The 18,499-nt window shown below is 34.1% G+C and overlaps 1 protein-coding gene across 1 annotated transcript in view; it reads left to right on the plus strand.

The window, feature by feature from the left end:
- CSMD3 (CUB and Sushi multiple domains 3) overlaps window positions 1–18,499 on the plus strand; it is a 602,810-nt gene that overhangs the window by 142,826 nt on the left and 441,485 nt on the right. Inside the window, exon 4 of the mRNA XM_071553967.1 lies at window positions 207–401. Coding sequence (XP_071410068.1) covers window positions 207–401 — 195 coding nt within the window. The remainder of the gene's footprint in view (window positions 1–206; window positions 402–18,499) is intronic.

The following is an 18,499-nucleotide window of genomic DNA, read 5'->3' on the forward strand; positions in this document are numbered from 1 at the left end:
TTCATCTGCCTTTGGGCATGTGGGTACATAAGCAAATTTTAAATAGTAGTGGATACTCAGTCAGTAATCAATTAAGCATTTTATAACATCCATGAAAACACACTACCTGTCCAAAGCTGTCTTAATTTATGTTTTCTATATTCTTAAACAAAGTGAAGCATTGATTTATAAAAACACTGGAAGTAATAAATATATATCTGCTCCAGAATTACAGAGTAGTTCCTGCGGCAATCCAGGAGTTCCACCAAAGGGTATCTTGTACGGTACAAGATTTGATGTTGGTGACAAAATCCGATACAGCTGTGTCACTGGATATATTTTGGATGGACACCCCCAGCTTACTTGCATAGCTAACTCTGTGAATACAGCATCGTGGGACTTCCCTGTTCCTATTTGTAGAGGTAAGAGAAATACTACAATAATGTTTTTTAATATATACATTAGTATGAATTCTGTATTAACTATTAACTTAAAAGGAAAGTCCTTTTGAATGTTTTGATCTCTTGCTCACATATATGGTGTATCTCAGCATATATAGCTAGTAATCTTTAGATCAATATTATATGAAAATTGTATTTATCATGTATTTAAAAATATAAGTTATGTAAAAAGAACTAGAAACCTAGTAATAATTAGAATATAAATTATGTGCAACATATTTACAACTATGGAAATCTTGTTTAGGGATTTATTGGTACTTCCTGGAGACTGAATTTTTGTCTAGTAGTAACTTGGATGTTGAGCAAATGGAAATTTGAAACTGCCAAAACAATTGAGTTACAGGGACTTGCCTCATTGTCAGTCAGGTTTTATTATCTTAAGATTTCTGTATAGGATATCCCTTGTATTCTAACAAATATTATAGGTCAAATCCTTTTCCCTTGCTCATATTAGAAATGTAGCAGTTTCAGGTAATCCAGTTTTATGGGTAAATGTTATCTTCTGAGATTATAGAGAGAAATAAGGTTTTCAGAGCAACAAAAGGAGCTACGCTGATAAAATGGAGACATTATCACTACTATACATAACCAAATACAATAAAGAGTATTTTGATGAAAAAATTATGTCAGACAAGCTTAAGATCTGTTTCTAGATTTACAGGTTAATTTTACAGAATACAACATTTATATTTGTTTAAAACATTGATGCAGTCTTGCAGAGGTTATAAAACCATTCCAACTGGAATTGCCATTCTGGTAAATTCTGTTTGGTTGAAATACAATTAACCAGTATCACAAAAAAGTAATTATGTATGAGAAATGTATATAATTGGAAATACCCTAGTATCCTTTCCTATTCTTGGCTTAAAGCTATTTAATATGCTTACCCATGGTCTTAAAGACATTACAAACTTATTTTTAATGATAATATTTTCCAGTACAATTATTTTTAACTTCTCAATCTTCCCCTCCTACTTCCCAGAAAAATGCTAGCTCATAATGAAAGAGATAATCAAGGTATAAAGCCAAAGTTTATTTCTGGACTTGATAATACAGAGGATTTGATGAGAATATGTTAACTTGCAAAAACATACATTTGTAAGAAAGTAGAAGTTTATTGGGTTTCACTGCAAACCCTGGTTCAGATTCTTGATCTGCCAATTTTGAAATGAATTGGCATAAGAAACTGTACTCATAAGTGAAGAGTATGAGAGAGTTGAACCTGATGCTTCCCCTTTCCAGTCAGTCATCACAGTCACAGTGTTACATATTCTTTCTTTTGATACAATATTTTTCAGTAGATCTTTGGGTATATTTTGTTTTTGTTCTGACAGGACATGAAAATATACAGTGTAAATTTGAACTGGAGTCTTTAACTTCTAAAGTAGCCCCGTGGTTAAGCATAACTAGTGTGTAAGCAGAAGACTACTGCATAAGAATATGAAAAACATTCTTTTTTACTCATTAGAGGGATCATTATTAGAACAGTGTCACTCTTTAAGGCAATATAATGTTAACAAACTGGAATTTATTCAGAAAAAGAGGAAACAAGTTCTGATAGTTTTAAAAATTGTCATTTTATCTAGGGACTGAAGGAGGTCAAACTTTTCAGTGTATGTGAAAGAAAAGTAAGAGATGGGTTAATTTACTACAGAAACTCATAGAGAAAGAAAACTTTTTTTTTTGAGAAGACAGTTCTCTAATCAGTAGCAGTAAAGAGTGTAAGGGGTAAAAGCTTGATGAATAAAGAATAAAAAAAGCCCATGGTACATATTTTAATAAGGGTGGTTATGAAATACTGAAACAAAACCTAAGAGTGTAACAGATTCTTGATTTAAGTCTTAAGATAATGGCTTAAAAGTGCAATGCACCAAATTGCTGTTAAGGTATTTTAGGTCTATGTTCAATAAAAAAATCCCAAAAAACAAAAGACCACCTCATTATTTTAAATAGTTCCTTATATGAGTCGATGTTTGATATTAGAAACACCTAACTTTAATACAGACCCTTGTTATTCCATTCTAATGATTCTCTCCTAATTTTGCCTAATGCAATTATCCAACACAGGATTCTGCAGAAGGTTGCTAAACGTGATTACTCACTAATGAGCTTCTTATCTCTTTGTCACTGTTTGCCATGGAGACTGTCTTTGATTCAGCACTCATCCTTAAACACTTCCTCTGATAAATGTGTAATTGTCCGCTATCAATGGCCATAACATCTAAAGCAGAGAATCCTGTCACAAACAAGTGGTATATAATTTTCAGATGTTGTGTGTATGTGTGAGAATTAATGTTTCTCAACACTAAACAACTTTACCACTGTTTTTTGGGTTGGTTTGTTTTTTGTTTCTCTGTTGTGTTTTGGTTTCTTTCTTGTAGATGGGAAGGTCTCTCCAGACTTGTATATAGTAGTTGTGCATTTTAATATAATTAGTGCGATTGGGCAAATACAGTGTATTTCAATGCCATGACCTAGCAAATATCATTGTTTTGTTAGGAAAAATGTCCCAAGAACAGAACAAAAGTATACTTTCTTAAATATTAATTTGGGGTTGGTTTGTTTGTTTTTACCTTTAGGAAATAAATTGAAAAAAGTTCTGAATTTAGAGCATGCTTAGAAATCAGTAGACTTAAGCTCATAGATGTCTGTAAATCATCTGTATGTAAATATCATGGCTTCATTTTAAATAAAATCTTCCTCCCTGACAAATTAATTTTGATAAGGCTGTTTTCAATACTGAAATATTACAGCAGCTTTATTATATCACCTATTTCTGAACTAAGGTTAAAGCTTGCACTTTCTCTGTAATGCAGAAAGCTAGGAATAATTTACTGCAGGCAGTAAATAAGGTTATATTTATATATAATATTTTCAGTCTATATATTTTAAAGATTTTCCTATTACACACTAAAATGGCTGTCATAAGAATCTCCATTTTAAACTATACTGAATTTCTTTAGAATTCAGAAATTTCAAGAACAGAATATGGTTGTATTTGTATTCCTAGAAGTTCTATTAAAATATTTTCACTATTGTCTGTACATATAGCTATAAGATATTTGCCACTATAAAATTTCTGTTTTTATTTTTAACTAGAACCCTTGTATTTCCACTTGTCTAAAATGGCATACAGTTTTTTCAGAGAAATGCACAACCCACTGTCTGTGACTTTCTTTTTTCTATGGACAAAATGCATTTCTACTTTTGTAACTATTTATCTGGGAGTACATTGAGTTACTTTTTCCATCTTTTGCCTTGGTAGGAAAAATATTAAAGAGGTTTTTACTAAATTCCAAGTCTGGGAATTCTGTAATTTGACTGTGATATACAAATATGTATATATATATATATATATACACATATTAAGAAATATTTATTGTTTATTTATACCTATCTCTATAGATGCATACTTAATTTCTTCTTCTTCAGTGGCTTTACTGCAAATAAACTGAGCTAAGATATTTATAAGCTCACATTATAAAATGTGATCTAACAGGTGTCAGAATTGAATTAGAATATTCAGCTCACTATTGAATTATTCTGCCATTTCCTCTATGCAGAACCCACTGACGTGGAAAATTTGTTAATTGCAAGTCACTGGTTTAATTGTGTAACTACATAGATACATGACTATACATATTTCAACTACATGAGGTAAGTTTTAGGTCAGATAAAACAGAAAATAACTTGAAATTAAATTAAAGTGTCTTGTAGAACTTTCAGTACATTTTTCGTGAGTGGTTGTATCTGTTTATGTATGGTCTATAATAGTATAGAATTTTTAAAAGATAAAAATAAGAAACTTCACATAACTACCAAGAACTAATCATATAGCAATGCAAGCATTTCACAGATAAATTTGATTGCAGGCAGATTTATGATTTTATGATATCATAGCCAATAGAACCTAGTAATATAAAAAGTAAATAAGCTGACTGCCCTTGTGTCTTTGTTGTCAGATGGTCTTTGTAGGCTGTGAAGAGAACAAGGCAGGAGATAAAGTCAAAGTACTGCAATTGGTGCCATGTAGTGCATTAACTACTGGAACTGACAATATACACAGAGGAATATAGAGTGCACAAACTTAAAAGCAGGAATAAATTACATCCCACAGGGGACAAGCAGTATTTTGCCTGAAGCCAGTTCTTATATATAAACAGTTGTTCCTGATTATTCTTGGGAAAAGATGTGTGAGTCTGGATAAGAAATGTTGGATTATTTAAAAGAAATAAAAAAAAAGAAAACATTAAAAATATTGTAGAATGATGCATTTATATATAAGCAATTATATATGCAAGCAATTTTTCAGAGATTGTACCACAAATCCTTTTTTGGGACATTAGAAATCAGTGGCTAAGAATAGTCGACATTTTTATGGTTGGTACATTAAAAAAATGTCTACTTATGGAAATGTCTACATATGGAAATGATGCTCCCTAAAATTAGAGATGTTAATTAAGAATAGGGGAGGGGAGAAAACGATGAGAAAGAGCTACCATTCTATTGAAATAGTAGTATAATATAAATGTTGTGTGTTTTCAAGTACCATACTATGTGCTTTCAAGCAGGGCCCAGAAGATCTGCAAAATAATACCTGGAATGAATTTCTGAATGAAGAAAGTTACATTACCTTTAGTTGCTTTTAATTTTTGCAACAAAAGTAATTTGGGAGGTTTTTTTTTTTATTTTGGCCATCTTTAAAATGCGTAATTTTTTTAAAAAATATAATCAAATTTTTGCCTTTATGAGAATCATTGAAATTGTTCTCTAGTGTACCCTGCCATACTTGACTTTTCTTATTATGTTACTGTCATTCTCAGAACAGTATGTGGTACTCATTACTGGGGATATTTCACATAAATGCACAGTCTGCTTATGTGAACAAATATACCTGAGCCTGAAGAATAGAAAATCCTCATGTGAGGTTTAATCTGTGATCAGATCCATGGATTTCTTATTGCTGTAAGTAGTGGTGGGACTTTTCGGAATTATGTGAAGCTAGTCTAATTCATTGTTGATATGTTGTAAACCAGGAAACTGGTACAGAAATACAAATGTTTATAATATTAGAATTGTCACCATATTCCTAAAACTAGTGCTAAAATGTACTAGTTTTACTGCTCTAATAGTAATGATATTAGCATTACTAAAGAGACAGTGTCTTTTAAATGGAACTCACTAAAAATATACCGACAATAATAATGATCTAACATTATATGCATTCCTTAACCAAACAACATTACTCATTAGAGTTCCAATTGATTTTAATGCATTAGATTCATATCTAAAACCTGTGCTTCTTCATTTATGATAATGGTGACCAAATAACTAAGTTCTTATGATGGATGGAGAACTGCTCACATGTGAAAAGTTAGAGTGTGCTACTGTAGGAGTGATGATACTTAAAAAAACATAAATACTAACTTTCAGAAAGCAAGCTTAGTATGAAAATCTTTTTTAACAAAAAATAATTCAATCTTACTATCTTCATTTTTTAAACAAGATTAAAGTTTTCAAAATATCAAATATCTTAAAATGATTTTCTCACTTGAATTTTCCTTAAAAATTTATATATCCACATCATAATATTAATCAGAACAATAGAATCATACTTCCATTTGGTTTACATAGTTTGGCTTTGCACATTTTTATACAATTTCTGGAATTCCTATCAGAAGTGAAAAGAGTTGTCCTAATATCCATTAGAATATTACAGCAGCAATGGGCTAACCCTCAGACGGTGTTATATAATTCAGAATAAAAAAGGTATTTGGATCACAGTAATTAGCACTCATCAGTGCAGTAACCATGTTAATTTGGAAAACAGGCCTCTTAAATGGCATTTCCAAACAGTATCCAGAGGACTGGGCCAAGGAGCAGAAATGAACTGTTTCTAAATAAATTAAATTCTGTTTAGAAGAAGAAATAAAATCTATATAATTATTCCAGAAAGGAATATCTGGATAGAGTTATATTTCATACCAAATAAGGAAAAGACAGATTTTTGTCTAAAAAATCTTGCTACTTTTCATGGAAAAAGTACGAATAAGATCAAACTTGATTGCAAAAGATTGTTATAACAATTGATAAAGACAATGAAGAGGAAAAGAGAAAGAGCAGATTTTAAATTCAAGAAAACTAACCAGTACTGAACAAAATACAGCTTCTTAAATACCAAAATGTTCAATCCCACCTTGTGTTCAATCTGGCAATTAGGACTTCTTTCACAAGTGGGTGGAATTTAGTTGGGAATTTAGTTATCAATTAGCAGAAATAATATTTGTAACATAATTTGAGATACTTTGAAAGTAATTACTGGTAAATCTCAGGTTCATTAACTACTCAATTTACTAAGCTGCTTAATCCAAAAAGCTTTGGTTGCCATGGTCTTTTAAATAGACTAGTATATTTTCCTCTTATTATTGAAATTATAGCTTTAATAACCCTTCAGTATCTCTCAATTTCTGCCAAAATGAAAATTTACCTGGGTAGAAATAGAAACTATGAAACTTTTATTCAGTATTTAGGTGTCACTTTGCCAATGCTGATTTGTGACTCAGTTGTATTTACATCTGAAAGGCAGAAGTCATAACAAATTGTTTCTTTTCTGAGTAGTCTTTAAATCCTTTCAAATATTTCTCCTAAAGAATACATGATTACCAGTTGTGGTTTTTTCAGGCAAAATATTTTGTTGCTAAAATTATAGCACAACAGTTTAGCATTCTTCAAGTCTACATCTGTCTAAGACTGCATCTTTCTTAGCCTAAAGAACGATTATTGATTCACCTGTACAACATGAATCTTGATCTTCAGGATTAATTAATCTTCTTGTTTTCCTCATCAGCAGGAGTGTTGCTGGTTTATTTAAGTATAAAGACATCATTGTGGGTGTCTTGTGTGATGTTTTTCAGAATTGTAGCCTGTTTCAAAAGTTACAGTATTTACAGATGCACACTGATGAAGGAGTCTGAAGATGTTTCAGTTGTGTTACAAAAATAAATTTGGATTTGCACAAAATTTATTAATCTTTTTATTCTGCTCTGCAAATTCATAGGCTAAAACCAACCTGCCTTAAATTCCATTGACAGTGGAAGGGCATATAAATGTAATAGAAATTGTAGTAAAATTTTGCTACATGTGTATGAAAGATTCCATCAGCACAGTTTTAATTTCTCAAGGAACTGACTGTAATGAACATATAGGTATGAGGTCTGTTTTGTTAATTCATTCATCTTGTATGATGGCCTTCTGAGTTTTGTTCAGGATGTAACCTTTGATGGTAGATCTGTGCAAGTGTAGTACAAAATTTCTTTCACATTTCAGTCAATCAGGAGGTGACCTTATTTCATCAGCACAAAGCAATTTATGGGCAGAGGTTCTCTGCTGCACTCCATCATAAAGTTGATTCTGGGTTCTTCTAAGACAGACTGAGATGTGGTCAAAACTTAAATGGTAAGAATTTAGGATCACTAGTTGCTTCATCATTTTAACCTTTCTGATCCAAATGCTTTTCACACTGGCTGGTATTTTACAGTTCAGAGAAAGAAATCTCCTGGTGTGCAGTTATGCATTAATTCTTTCCATTTCACTGTTCCCTCTTGTCTTTCATTCTGAATCTTTGATGTTATTTCCCAACATTATATGTTTCACAGAATCATCAAGGTTGGAAGAGACCTTCAAGATCATCTAGTCCAACCATCAACTCAACATCACCATAATCACCCCTAAACCATATCCTCAGGTGGCACATCTAGATGTCTCTGGAACACTTCCAGACACAGTGACTCCATCACACCCCTGGGCAATTTATTCCAATACCTAAACACTCTTGCATTGAAATTCTTTTTATATTATCTAATCTGAGCCCCCTCTGGCCCAACTTGAGGCCATTTCCTCTTGAGACATGACAGAAGAGAACAACCCCTATATTTCATATACTTCCTATACCTTTTTTCTCCGGTCATTGTAAGTATGTATATTTAAATTTTTTGTGTATGTCTTAGAACTTTTAACAATTCTGTAACTAATAATGACAAGAAAACAAAAAATGTAGTCTTTGTCTTTGAGGCCTGCTAGTTCCCAGTTTTCTTTTTGTGAGTGAACCATGAGGAAAATAGAAAACTTGTTCAGTGTCAATACTTATATAATTAAGTTGAAAAGAAAATAAACTAAGAGCCATGAAAAACAGACATTTTGACCCACATTTAAGTCAGGTAGCAGTGGATGGGGGTCAAAAACAAAAGGAGAAGAATGATGGGCACATGGAAAGCATCAGAAATGATAAAGCAGGGTCAAAGCACGTCTGCCTTAAGTCAGCCTGGGACATAAGCAGGAGTCAGAGAAGAGTGACCTTGTGGAAGAAATGGAGACATGGTAGGATAGTTCAAAAAGCTGGAGTGTAGTAAAGGATCTATGCAAAATCCTCAGAAGAGAAAGACAGAGAAGAAGCACCTTGGATATATCTGGACTCAGATCTGCTATTGGGGGTGCAGAACAGGGTGGTTTAGAAATTGTGGATCAGGATCATATAAGAACAGAATAATGAGAGAACTCATAATGTGATTCTGTTACGCACAACAGGATAAGGGTGAGGAAATATGTGAAGTGTTCTTTAAAGAGCTCAAGGAAGTCTCTAATTCACACAATTTAGTTCTCAAATTTTGTCCTTCCTGTTATTTATTGAAAAGGCAATAGGGTAGGATAAAACCAGTAAAGATTTCAGAAGATCTTAAAGAATCCATACCCACATTACACAGCAAGATTTCTTCCCAGTAGGTAATTGTCTAGAGAGTTTTCAAAAACCTTCCCATTTTCCAAGGACAGTGGTTTTCCATATGTTGTATTTAATATCATTAGAAAGTACTTTTATCATTTACTCCACATGAAGTTTCCTTGCTAAAATTTAAGCATGCTATCTTTTTTCCCTTCACATATATTTTTGTACTTATGTACTTTAGAAACCAATTGGTTTCTTCCTTGTTGAAACATCTTTTTACATATTTAGTTTTGGTCTTTCTTAACTACATTAATCCTAAGGCACTCTTACTTCACAAGTCATGCTCAGAAGACCGACAGTAATTTTTGTATATTTCTTCTTGATTGTTTTAAATTTATCCATATTTCTTTTGACATATTGGGTCCCAATCAGCAAAGACTGGCTAAGAATTTTTGTGTTTCATAGGTCACAGCTCATAGTTACCGTAATGCTCTTTCTGGTCTCTGCGTGTGTCCAGTTATTCACCTAGTTAGTCTATGACAGTTCTTTTAATTCTTGTTCCACTGTTAAAATCATGTTCTGGGTTTTAAATAACATTTTTAAGGAAAAATACTTTGGTTTTGTTTTTTTTGGTGAATTGGTTGGTTGGGTTTGTTGGTTGTTTTGTTTGTTTTTTTTTTTTTTTTTCAGAACACATTAATTTTAAATTCCAGGTAGATGGGCAAGGCTTTTATCTTTCTGTATTGTTCATGGAATGAAGTGCTTGTGGTAAGGATATAAATGAAAGTATCCCAGAAGCTGTGGACAAATCTGACCAAAGTCCCAGAATTATATGGTGTTTATTTACTACCATCTATAAATTTCCAGGCTGGCCAAATATGTGGCATCAGATTCCAATTTTTAACTATATGAAGTAAAAAGCAAACTGCATGCATTTATGGGAATAATACTGTGGTTTAACTCTTCAGTTACTTCTATTTCATTTCATACAAATACTGAAAAGGCAATATTTGGAGATTGAGTCCTGCATCTTTGGGCATCTAGTGAAAATGCTGAGGCACTGTTTACTTCAAGTCAAACTTCGAGTGATAAAAATTACTTTCTATACATTTTTTTCATGTGAACATGATTAGAAAAAGCAGAGGTTTATGGATAACAGTAATGATTGTAACTTCATAAACAAACACTTGGGAATTTTCCTTTAATTGGGGATGAAAGCTCAAATGGTTTGCATCATTTATCCAAGTCATGTAGGCATTATCCATACACCAAAGATTTATAAAATGTTCAGTTTCTGCCACCACTAAGAACACCAAAGACTGAAGTCCAATTTTACAGTCATTAAGAAACGCTAGCACCCCATCACCTGGGGAAATCAGATTAAGATAACTGCTACTTAACTGAGCTAGGGTTTATAAATGATACAGCAAATGGATTAAGAGTAGTCCTTCAATGAAGGGAGAAAGCAAAAGAATGAACAGCAGAATAACCAATAGCTTTCTTTCTAGATTCTCAAAGCACAATAATGACAGCTTTTTCTCATTCCCTGATGATGTAACTTGACAGAGTACTTGGCTCTTTTAATGCAACATACAGTTATGCATTGCTCACAGTACAAGATTAATAACTCCAGAGTGTTGTCATCTTCCTTGTTTAATTGAAAAGCTGCATTTAAAATGCAGCTAAGCCAGCAAAGTGACTTGACAACCATTTGCTCTTTCTAAATGTTCCAGGCAGTCATGCTAGCTCTAGTTACTGTCTAGGTGCATAGTGACTCCATTATCCTCTTTTGGTGGTCACTGTAGCAGCTCAAGTAAGCTTGAACTGTGTAAGAAAAGCAAGTATATATAACAGCTATATGTATCTATGTAGAAAAATTTCTAGTAATTAAAGAGACCACTTAAAAGGGACTTTGATCCAACATTTTGCAAATTTATAACTTGCTTTCTGAACCTCTAAATGCTTAACTTAAAGACAGCCTCACATGGCCTCACACTGAGGGATACTTTGATGGCACTTTTGGGTACTATTTTTGATGTTATTACAGCTATTACATTTTATTTATTACAGTCTTTGGTTTTTTGGTTTTTTTTTTGTAAATAGTAAAGCACTCAACTTTAATCAAAGAAACAAAAAATAAATTCACCATATGGCAGACATGCTCCTGCTTTCTTTCACTTAGTCTTCCTTCTGCGAATCATATATCGATAGAGCTAGTTTGTCCCCTTTTGATCCTATTTCATCTAGGGATGTCTGGAAGAATGGCTGGATATTTCAGTCACGTATTGTTGACACAGTAAACCATGTTTAATTTTACTTTCAAATCGCCTTATAATTAGATGAAAAATATTTTTAGATTTTTTTTGAAACATGTGGGTCACTACTGCATTACTTTCATTTGGTTCTTTTTATTTCTGTAGGTACCAACTAAAAGGCATTTACTCCTCTCTGCTAAGGGTAATTCTCTTATATTAAAATCAAAAAGAAGTCCCCCTCAAATTCACATACTGATACAGCTGATTGCACACAACATTATACATTGTTCATTGGCAAAACAGAGAAAAAACATCAACTGTCTTAATGATTTTTACATTCTTTTTCTAAATTTCATTTCCAATAGTGATACATTTTTCTATTTGTCCAAAAAGCCTTGATAAACCTGGTGTTCCTGTTCACAAATGTAATAATTTCCCACTGTTATTTAAAGATTTGTGATTATCAAAGAGATCAGTGTGCACTCCATCCTTCTTGGACTAAACTTCAAATATTTCAGAATGAAAATTCAACTCATTCATCTTATGTAAGAATAAAGAAACTGCATCTAAAACTGAGATTCTAGACTTTGAGAAGTTTAGAATAGTTTTCAGTTGTTTTTCCGTGATGAACCTATCTGTTAAAAAAAAAATCCTAGAAGTACAGGTGTATAAGACTTTAGAAACAAGTTATTTCTATCCCTCTATTCCCCTACATCCCTAGTCACTTGTTTCTGGACATAATAACTACCATATTGCATTTAAGCAATGTAGTGTGTAAATGTATGTATTTAGATTCCTGCAAAATTTAACCAAGCAAGTAATTTCCTTGCAGAGACCTTGATTTTAGTATCTATTTGTCCTAGTTCAGCAGGTGGGACCAGTTTATCTCTGTGTGAGGGTGGTCAAAGGTATGTATTCTACCCCCTCTATTCATTTTCCAAGAACAATGGACCATTTGCAGGAGCTGCCCAGGGCACACCTGACCCCTCAGATTGTGAACTGGGTGTGAAAGACACCTGTGAGATAAAAGCAGTGATAACTCCCCTCCAGGGAGTCATTAGCACCTGCACACCCAGCCTGAGGGGGCGTGTCTGCTAATGGGCCATCAACATTCCAAAATACCCGATGACTCACAGAGTTAGATCACCCATTGTGTGACTCCCTGCCCTGGGGGAGGTACTGGGTGCTCCCATCCGGACCTGAGGGTACATATCTTGGGGTAAGAAGACCTCAGGGGTCACTTGTTGGATTGAGAGGAGGACCAAAACCTCAACAGGAGGAGACCACCACTCTCCACCAGACAGCAACTGTCAGCTGCACCAACAGGTTTTCCACTTTGGACTTTTACTTTGGACTTGGGGGAACCACATAGGGTTCAGCACAGGGGCTAACAAACCTCTTTGTGCTTGTGCCCCTGGGTGCTCGGTTATACTTCTGGGGTTTTGTGGGTTAAAACCAATTTTTCTCTTTGTACCATTGCATTTATTGTAATATTGTTATTAAATTGTAACTCTGACTTATAATCTCTTTTGTGTTGCATTCATTTCTCCTGCTGGTTTACCTTTAAACCACCACACTATTCTGATGATATAAAAGCTAAAATGAAACTCAGGACATAGGTTTCATGTACCTCAGCATCTAAGAACTGTAGCAGGAATGTATTGTTTATCCAAATCTTTTCTACATTTTCATGCCTTTTTTTTTTTCTTTTAAGGAAGGTCATATCAAAAACCTTGAACACTGAATGATTTTGCTTTTTGCTTATACAAGATGAAATTATAATTTGAACTAATTAGATTAGTGATGTTTAATGAATTTACATTGTAAAAATGTAATAATAAATTTTTAGAATATGATTTCCATATTTTAGATCATTTGTTGAACCACATGACATTGTTACTGGGTGTTTAGAGTTTTTTGTAGGAGTCAGGCTATCCAATGACTATATTATTGCTTAACATTAAGCTTAGCTGGTATGTTCAGTGTTCTGCTAATGTTAAAAGCAGCATGTGCATGTGCCTGAACCTGATATCTGATTTTTCTTCTTGTGACTCTCCTTAAAGCATTTGTATATAGCTATGTAAGGGACTATTCATGCTCTTGCCATGCCAGCCTTCCTGTTGATCCACTTTAGTTTTGACTGATAACACTTTCCGTATCATTATTTATCAAATGTATTTTAAATAGTACATAAGCTGCCAGGACATTATCTAACTTTAAAAACCTGCAGCATATACAGCTGTTAAAAACAGTGTAAGGTGAAATGCTCATATAACAGGGATGTGCTGAGATGGTAAGGAAAGATTACTCAGTAGAACATGTTTTTCTTTGCCTCAGTGCAGTGACACAGTATTTATAACAGAGATTTATTCTTCTGATTTATCCAGGAAAAAATTTTTCTATTAGTACATAGTTATTGTAAAGCCTTGCTGTCTGTGTCCCTCTACCACCTACCTGGTAAGCTTATTCCAATGCTTCACAATCCCTCCCATAAAGATTTTTTTCCTGATAGCTGATCTAAACCTGTCCTGGCAAATTGTGGCCATTTCCTCTGTCAATTCTTACTTGGGAGATGAGACTAACACCCACCTCACTACAATCTCCTTTCAGGTATTGTAGAGAACAATAAGGTCTCCCCTAAGCCTCCTTTTCTCAAGACTTAACACCCCCAGCTCTCTTAGCTGCTCTCACAGGACTTGTGCTCGAGGCCCTTCACCAGCTCCATTGCCCTTGTCTGGACTCACTTCAGTACCTCTTTTAGTGAGGCACCCAGAACTGGGACAGGATTTGAGTTGCAGCTTCACGAGGGTCAGTTACAGGGGGATGGTCACTGCTCCGTTCCTGCTGGCCACACAGTTTCTGACACAAAGCAGGATGCCATTGGCCTTCTTGGCCACCTGGGCACATTGCTTGATCATGTTCATCCACTGGAGACCAACAGCCCCATGTCATTTTCCACCAAGGACTTTTCCAGTCACTCTTACACAAGTTCCAATAAATTGAATAGTGATGGTAACAGAAAAAAAGAAAATAAAAGTGGACAAGACTAAGTATTCAAATAATTATGCTGCTACAGTGATACTGTACTACCGGGAAGGTTAATATATATGCTACTTTGCTAATGGAAGACTATATAGGAAGCCCACAACCTGACCAACCTGACTTCCCTTTTGGTATGAATCTATACTAATTTCGTATGTTGAATCCATGGTCCCTGTTTTTCATCCTACCTTTTACAGAATTCCTAAGATGATTCTGGAAAAATATATGCAAATCCAGGATGATATGCATCTGCCCATGAATGTCTCTCAGAACCGTAGTTTTAAGGCATTCATTCTGTCAAATTTCTACTTCTCTTAACTCTAGAGGTATCCACAGGAAATGCAAAAGTATTTCTTTAAGTTTCATACGTTAATGTTGATTTACAAACTGTTTCCTCAACAGCATTAATCAAGTTCTTAAGATTGCAGATATCATTTCTAAGTTTGGTCACTGAGGGAAGTTATTTTACAGTTTTTCCAAGCTCTGTTTACTGGAAAAGGTACAGGTTAATCTGGGTTTGCAATATCTTCTTCAATATGTCTAACACATTGGTGTTTACATGTCTTGTTTCTCCATAATCAATACTACCTCTGCTCACCAACTACAGCCTTAGATAATGCTTGACTTAAGGTTCATATGTGCATAGAAGAGCCAGACAAATGTGTCATGTATCCTGAAGTGCTAAGCCTGACTCTGCATGTTAATTCTGCTTGTTTTCCCTATTGCATATGGACTTACAACCATCCTAATTGCAATTATCTTTGGATTATATTTGTTTGCAAGACTACCTGCCATTTTGAACAAGGATGCTATAATGATCTTGCTATTAGCCACATAGTTTTCTCTGACAAAAATTCCAACACGGCACATTATCCACTTTGTGCCAGCACTATGGAAATGGTTTACAGACAATAGTGATTTTGTAGCCCTCCAGCCCCAGAAAAAATTAATTTATAAGCTGCACAATGTCAGAAGAGTAGCTGGCGAGCTTGGTAGATTCTGGTGCACTTCAGCCGTTTCCTGGCAAGGGTAGCACATAAAAGGTCCAATTGAGAGATTTTCTAAATGCGCACAAATATTTACACTAAAAGCTTCCTTTTCCATCATCCTCAATATTTCACTCTTTCAATCTTTCTAAAGATAGGATTTTTTTTCTTAATTGGTGTACAATCAGCTGCATAACAGTCTGAAAGATCTATGGTCCACATCAAGATGTTGCTATCAAAGAGCTTTGCCATCAATAGAGACACTTGAACAATAACCTGACATTTATCCACAACTCATAGAAAGTTAAGAGAGCACACTTATTTCTGGCCAATGTTCAGATATCTGTGTTAAATAAGAGCTTTCAGTTAGATGATCAATATTACATAAATTTATTGAAAAATATGTAAAAAGTGAAGATATAAATACAAGCATTGCAATGTTGCACATAAAAAACTTCATTAAGTTAATGATGTCTGTCATACAACTTTTAAATTGAGGAAATAATATGGAATTCTGGAACAAAAATACATTTGTTCCTCTCTGCATCATCTATTTATTTAGGGAGCTCTGAAGATAACTGTTCATCACATTTGTCATAGCTACCTCCAAAGATTTCATGCTGCTAAATTACTGTTTCATTTTCATATCAAAATCGAAGCAAACCCAAATAGCAAATGAAGATAAATGAACTGATTAAGTCACAGACACTTCTAGCAGGTAGGTAAACAGTCAACACATAATTATCAAGGTCTCATAACAGCACCTGCCCAAGAGGCTGGAAACCATGGGTGAAATTTATTTTGTAACACAATAGATTAAAAACTCAGATAACAATCAACAGTATTCAAAGTAAATAAATATTTGACAAGCAAAGTAGGCCTGTGCAAACTGAAGCCTTATGTGGAATCTGACAATGAGGAGCACACAAAAACTGTTTTCCAGAGGTGGCTAATGAGGACAAGTATGAAAGTCCATCTAAGAAAAAGACTGAAGCACATCATGCCCCAAAGAAAGACAGGAACTCAGGACAGTCCTGTCTTAAGACATAGTCATCAGACATCTATTTGCAAGTGCCTGAAGAGCTGACGTGCTGTGTTTCAGGACTCACATTCACTGACAGCAATTTTGGGTTCACTGTGTATGATGGGATGTTTTTATACAGGAAGCAAATCTAACATTTTGTACATGCATATGTGATTATGCAGATTATGTCTTCTACTAAATGTTCAGATAAATGCATAAAAATGAGAGTATTCTCACTGAGCTTCTATAAAAAATGCTGCACTGTTTGCATAGATTGTCTTGACACCAAATGTGTCAGATGGCTGGGTTCAATTCAGCTGGAGTAGATTTATGAAGTTTATTACAGGATCACTTGGAACATTGTGTATCTATTGCTTCTAAAAACTTGGATTGCTTTCTACCTATATTATTTTTACTATCTTTATATATATATATATTTAAAATGTGGAACAGTAGAATTGGTGTAAGTCAACCAAAACCATTACCTTGTCCTTTTGTGTAGTGCAGTTGCACGTTTTATTGCTTTCCTTTTCATTATAGGATTTTTCCTGTGTCCCTCTTTGGGAATATAAGTATGATGTAAGTGAAGAGGTGTACTTGAAACATAAAATAAGTTGTTGCTAAACAATTAGGAAGCATTATGTGATCACCAGTTCCCTGGAGTATTCTATCCAGCACCCTGTCAGGGTTTCCATGGAAACAAGAAGCCTATTAAAGCCAAAAAGTCCTGTCTCTCTCCAGTTTCTCTCCCTGCTTCTTTTTTGGCTAGTTTGTGTTGTTCATAAGCATTTAGTTTCAAATGGTTCAATAAATGGAAGGATTTAATCCCTCTATTAAATAGAATATATTGCTTTCCATAATAAGCTCTGAAATTCTGTGGACCTTGTGCTACTGTCCGAATTTAAGGCAGTTTTACATTAAGGGGAGATGATTATTTGTTTACTGAGAGTGAAGGAGGAAATGTGTTCAAGACTTATATTTTCATGTCATGCTTATTTTTTCTAGTAGGCTAATGAAAAAAAAAGGTAAGAACAACATGATATGTGACCTGTGTCAGTTTCCTAACTTGTTTGCTCCGTATCTGACTTTCTGTAATTCTTAAAGTATTAGTAGCATTTTTTTCTTGGACTGAAATGTTTACATTTTAGTATTTCTGCTCAGCTCTGAGCTATGTATATGCTATTGAGATGTTTGATGACAACTGCAGAGAAATCATACTTGCAAAAAAACATTGTTTATCTGGGAAAACGTTCTAATGAAAGATTCATTCAACAGGACAGCAGTAGATATATTGTTAAATCTGTCTTTGTAATGGAAATGAAGATATGTCATCTTAGTAATACAAGCATCATATTCTGTTCTGGGATTTATGAAAAATAAAGAGTTTAAGTGAGACTGAGGGGTTTTCTTTTCCATTTCTTATATGGCCTTTTCTTCACATGATAGTTCATTTTCCTACCCTATGGCTAATTAACATTAAAACCATTAATTAATTTGATGGCATTTCTAAAAATTTTTATGAATTAGGAATACTGTTAGATGACCAAAGTTAAAAAACTTCCCATAAAATCAACTTCAGCGAAGTTACAAATTCGAGCTGGATTTGGAATAGAGACAACGTGAAGGATTCCTCTAACCATTTTCAATAAAGAAGTCCAAATAAGGACAGATAGATCACTCAGAATTACTGTCACTGACAAGACAGACTTGACTTGTTGAAGTCAGTTTATTATCAATGAAATCTGATTAGAATAATGAGAAATAAAATCAAATACTAAGACATCTTCCCCTCACCCTTCCTTTCTTCCCATTCTTAACTTTACCCATGATTTTCTCTACCTCCTCCACCAAAATAGTGCAGAAGTGACAGGGAGTGGGTGTTGAGGTCAGTTCATCACATGTTGTTTCTGCAACTCCTTCCTCCTCATAGTGAGGACTCCTCACACTCTTCCTTTGCTTCAGTTGTGAGATCCCTCCCATGGGAGACGATCCTCCACAATCGTCTCCAAACTGAGTCATTCACATGGTCTTCA

This window comes from Pithys albifrons, chromosome 4 (assembly GCF_047495875.1).
Source record: "Pithys albifrons albifrons isolate INPA30051 chromosome 4, PitAlb_v1, whole genome shotgun sequence".
In the NCBI taxonomy this organism is placed as follows: Eukaryota; Metazoa; Chordata; class Aves; order Passeriformes; family Thamnophilidae; genus Pithys; species Pithys albifrons.